At 32.2% G+C, this 5,079-nt stretch overlaps 2 protein-coding genes across 2 annotated transcripts in view; both read left to right on the top strand.

The window, feature by feature from the left end:
• Positions 1 to 800: 800 nt before the first annotated feature.
• LOAG_12487 (hypothetical protein) lies at positions 801 to 3,428 on the top strand. The gene is made up of 6 exons (XM_003148000.2): positions 801 to 974; positions 1,406 to 1,546; positions 1,968 to 2,085; positions 2,220 to 2,386; positions 2,694 to 2,837; positions 3,044 to 3,428. The coding sequence occupies exons 1-6, from the start codon at positions 912 to 914 to the stop codon at positions 3,263 to 3,265; spliced, it is 855 nt and encodes a 284-aa protein (XP_003148048.1). The 5' UTR covers positions 801 to 911; the 3' UTR covers positions 3,266 to 3,428.
• Positions 3,429 to 4,644: 1,216 nt separating this feature from the next.
• The window catches only part of LOAG_17895 (cyclophilin-type peptidyl-prolyl cis-trans isomerase-15), a 6,654-nt gene continuing 6,219 nt past the window's right edge, over positions 4,645 to 5,079 (top strand). The window contains exon 1 of the mRNA XM_020450559.1: positions 4,645 to 4,745. Within this exon, the coding sequence (XP_020305757.1) occupies positions 4,652 to 4,745 (94 nt within the window). The 5' untranslated portion in view covers positions 4,645 to 4,651. The remainder of the gene's footprint in view (positions 4,746 to 5,079) is intronic.

The raw sequence follows: 5,079 nt of genomic DNA, 5'->3' as shown, positions 1-5,079 counted from the left end.
AAAAGTGCAAGATTTTCTTTACTTCTGACTCAAAGTCAAACTTAGCTAATTAAACCATTAGTTGAAAGAAACGCTATTAACATAGGATAATCATTAATTGCAAAAGACAAATTAAAGCATAACATTAATTCTAAAAACATCGCCACAAGATGAATTTCGAAGACATCAATTTGGAGAATAAAAGAAAGGAAGAATGTCCTTCTGCTATCTGCAGGCTTTATATGCATATTATTACACGATTACAAGGATTAGCACCTTTGTTAGCTCATGCTAATAAAGCACTCTCTGTTAGCGCACATTGGTAAAGCGTTTTTTAGCATACATTACTGTAAGGCTCTTAGAGTATATTGCTAAACAATGAGCACATATACAATTCTACGCGATGATAGCACCATACTCATACAGAATAGACTTTGGATGATTTTTAATCTTAATCATGATCCAACATGGAGGATGCAAATTAGTACATCACTACATAATCATTTATGATTCGTTTATACTTTCCTTTATCACGGAACTTCACATTTACTGAGAAAAGTATTATCACAAAGTATTATCAGTTTTGAAGCTATTCTTCACGACAGATATTAGACTTTTATTTCACAATACAATTAGGTCACATAAGTATCATATACGAGAAGCATTACTCAAATATTTCATTTACTGAAATATGTCCCAAAGTTGATCGGAGCCAATGAAGCCAAGTGAAGCCAAGTATATCAACGATTTCAGGTAATAATCTTTTGTGAGATTCTAGAATTTCACCTTGTCTCGCTTATATTAACAGTAGTAGTAGTAGTGATAGTAGTAGTGGTAGTAATATAGCATTCGTGGTGTCACCGAGTTTCAGGTATCCTAATCGGAATATCTCGTATGGTTATTCTCTTGCATAGCGATAATACGTTTTTGCAATGAATAATCAATTGCCATCGGCAGTTGTACCTCCCGAATATGATGAAGAGTTGAATCATTTGGTTGGACATTATTATTGTTATTTATTATTATTATCATCGTTGTCATTGCTGTTTTTTTTTATTAATCGTTTTGTTAAGAGCAACTAAAATTGGCATAACGAAATGATAGCTAATAGTTCTGCGTTAATCAGAAAGTCTGCGGAGTGACCAGAGTGTCTCACTGATGAAATAAGCAGATTGTTACCCTCATCGAATGGCCAAAATATCTCGGTGGTAACAACGTGGCTGAATTTAAATACATTCCTTTGCTTATTTTTTTTCTTTTTTTGTATCTTATTAGCTTTCTAATGTGTTGTCAGTTATTATGAGGGGCTGTCTAGCTTAGAATTAACTTAACCTATATTTGCTAACATTTATCTTTCCAATTTCATTGATTTTGTGAGATTAATCCAATTTTTCCCATTAATTTACTGGAACATTGTCTGTTTCAGTTTTTCGTCAAAGACATTCCTGTACGAAATGGCAATGGTACAAAGAAATCTGATTTGCGTAAAAGTTTTTATAACATCTATAAAGCTTTCGTTGAAAATCGGCAGAATTTGATCAATGAACTGAGGAATATCGCAGATAAGGTAAGATTTATCAATTTGCTTTAATAGTGAAGTTGGAATAATTTGAAGTTTGTAATCTTATTTGATATTTCAGTTCGCTGTAGTGTGCATGATATAGTGGTATTATGTTGCCTTGAAAAAAGAGACTATTCAGTAATAAGTTTACTGTCATATTATCTCATAGAATCCGTATGAAATCCCTGAAGTTAATAATAATGTTAGCACTGCATGAAGCGCTAAGCTAGGAAAAGTCACGTTGAGGAAAACGAGCCTTAGTATTAGTGATTCAAAAATTTACTTTGTGAATCCAAGTTGCTGAAATAATGTCTTTACTTGCTTACCAGTTAATCACGTAAAGATTAAAACATAAGCTTAGTTTAGTGGTCGCCTCGGCTTATCCTGCTTTTTTCAGTAATTCCCAGTTAAAACTATTTTTTTACAGTCGATAAATGTCAAAAAAAGTTGTACCATTTCCACAATCACTGGAAGTTCAGTCGGTATTGCTGGTGGTACGGCAGCAATTGCTGGAACTGTTGTGTATCCACCGTTACTTGTCGGAGGTTTCTTTTTTTTTGCGTTTTCAGTTCTATTAAATCGTGATAGGATGAAATTCATGTTGGAGTAGTAAGTAGGTCGCAGCTTTGAAATTAGCAATGGTAGACATGTGAACTAGCTTTAGAGTTTTTCTGTCTAGGATTGATTGTTGCTGGACTTGCTACGGCTTCAAATTTGGGGACGCAATTGACCGAGTTCATACTTTTTCGAAATATGGTCAAAAAAGTGGAGACACTATCAAAATACGATATCGAATTAATGCACGATATTGAAGGCATTTATCAAGATGCACTGAATTCAGACTTGGTCAATTGGTTGCAATAAACATTCAGGAAATATGCCAGATGTGGCTGAGATTTTTGAAGATTTCCACTTTCAAATTTATGCAAATCATGCCTTGTTTGTAATAATTCTTTGCTTTTGTCGATAAATAGGGGAATTTCTTCCATTACTAGGCGAGTTTTCCCATTTTTGTAGAAATATTCGTATGATGCGTAACATTTCAAATCATGCCATATCAGAAAAAATTTTTCAGTCGTACTACTCCTCCATTATCCTCATTATATCAATTTTGTCATTATATTACTTCATTTTTATTTCTCTTCTTTTTTAGTTTGAAGCAGATGAACGATCTGATGGAACTTTGCAGACCATGGATACCGCAACAAATGACCTCCCATCACTGGGACTTCAAATTGGCGCCGGTGGTGCTAAGGGTGCTACCGCTTTAGGTTTACGAAGTGTTGGAATTCAAGTGGTAACTTGATTTTCTTGCATGCTTAGTCAACATTTATGAGTTCTCCATGTTCAAGCTTAAAAATTCTTCACATTTATCAGGTACTGGTTTAGAGAAAAGTGAAATAATAAGTCGTTTGATATGTTAAACAACAAGCAATACTTCGACCCATGCAGTAGCTCAAACTTCTTGGAAATACTCTTAAAAATAGTTGAGAGAAATTACAGACTCAGATTGGGAGTACACTGATGCGAGGCATTGCACGTGGTGCTATTGGAATTGGTGTTATTATCGACGGTGTGACGATATTTCTTTCAGCACGTGACATAGCGACAGGTTGCTCAACGAAATTTAGTGATTGCCTAAATAATCTTGCAGATTTCAAAGAAAAAGAATTAGGTCAAATTATGACTAGGATTGATTTAAGCAATTTACTTATGGAAGGATAAATTATTTGGGATATTATTGTGGACGTTCAATTTCATTATGGATATTTGTGCTTATGTATTTGTATTGGATTTATTGCTGCTATAATTACTGCTTTCCTGAGTTTTGCTTTTCACAAACCCGATAAATCTTAGTTACAATTATTTATCACACCTATTGTTTAGGAAAACACGAAAGAAGCATGAAAGAAATTTTTTTTCTGAATTTCGAATTAAGATTGTAACTCTGTTAGTTGATCTTTTTAAAAATAAGATAAATATGAGGGGAAATAAATGTGTGGTATACATAGCAAAAAAGATCAGAGTGAAATAAATTAGTGCTGTGGTAATAAATAACTGTCCCACACACTCGAAACATTAGCTTATCCATTTTGGAAATGAAATTTAAAAAAAAAAAGGAAAAAATCAAATTGATAAGTGATTATATAAGAACCTTACGGCACTAAACTGCATTGATGTAGTGAAACTGTTTGGCTCAGTAAGCAAGGAATATTAGCACTAAGAGCGAATACTTCTGAAATTGTTATGATGAAGAAATCCCCAGTTTGTATTGTTAAGTTTTGAAGTGCATCTTCAGAAATTGAATGGATCAATAAATTCATAGGTCGGTGAGAGGTACAAAAGTAATTGCTAATTGCTTGCTCATCGTAAGTGTAAGTTCATTGCTTCCTTTTTTTCGCAACAAATTACCAATTACTTATCTAAGGAAATCAGATCATTACCGCACTATGTTTGCAGAAGAATAATTTGAAAAAAGACCTATGCCTTGTGGTAGGTATGGTAACACTGGAAGCATAAAAGTAGAGATGTCGCGGTGTCGTAAAATGTCGCAAGCTACAGATAGTACAGAACCTATCTACCGAAACACCTGTCCACCCATATTAATTAACAACAGCTATCCCTCGACCTCTCCTCCCACGAAAAACACTACGCAGTAGCAGGGTTCGGATTCAAGATGCGACATAAATGTCTATTTCGTACTTTTACTTTGTTTTTGTTGGTAGTTGTGATTTGTTGAAATAAAGATTTCAAATGTTGAATTATAACTAAAATCTAGGATAGTTTAAATTACATACGTGAAATTGCGTGATGAAATCTTGAGGATAATTTTTCGAAGGAATTCAACAATATAGTTCATATATTTACAAGAAATTAGATTAATCATTAAGTAAACGTACTTGAATTTTATAGCAACTTCTCTCTCCTACATTGTTAATAATAATGAAATGTTTGAGTTAATGGTCGAATAATTGTGAGTAAATGGAACTGAATCTAAAATTCAATTAATTTTAATTAAATTTTATTGATTTTAAAATACTACGAAACTATAATAAATAGGGTATGGATACAAGTGAGATATGAATTGGGTTAAAATTCACTCATTTCAGAATGTTGAAGCGGAAAGTGGAGACATCAATGGATGCGACAAATTCACATGCCGATGATGGAAATGAAGGCACTTCGGGGTTAAAAAAGTGCAAAGGTAAGTGTTATGAGTAACTAACAAATTTCAGTAGGAATTCAATTCTACAGATGTTATTACAAATACTTAGTCGTTATTATTTGGAAGAGTAAGTGTAAATGCAGAAGACATATATTGTTATCATTGAAAGAGTGAAATGTAGATACAGAAGAGTTATGTTTTTATCATTGCTATCATTATTACTATTTTTCGTATTATTATTATTATTATTATTATTATTATTATTATTATTATTATTATTATTATTATTATTATTATTATTATTATTATTATTATTATTATTATTATTATTATTATTATTATTATTATTATTATTATTATTATTATTATTATT

This window comes from Loa loa (genome assembly GCF_000183805.2).
Source record: "Loa loa unplaced genomic scaffold supercont3.146, whole genome shotgun sequence".
Lineage (NCBI taxonomy): Eukaryota > Metazoa > Nematoda > Chromadorea > Rhabditida > Onchocercidae > Loa > Loa loa.
This window is presented reverse-complemented; position numbering and strand designations above follow the sequence as displayed.

Coding starts and splice junctions, on each gene's coding strand:
- LOAG_12487 (XM_003148000.2), top strand. CDS start 912: ATGAATAATCAATTGCCATCGGCAGTTGTACCTCCCGAATATGATGAA. Junction 2,387..2,693: donor ATGCACTGAATTCAGACTTG/GTCAATTGGTTG, acceptor CTTCTTTTTTAG/TTTGAAGCAGATGAACGATC. Junction 2,838..3,043: donor GAAGTGTTGGAATTCAAGTG/GTAACTTGATTT, acceptor GAGAAATTACAG/ACTCAGATTGGGAGTACACT.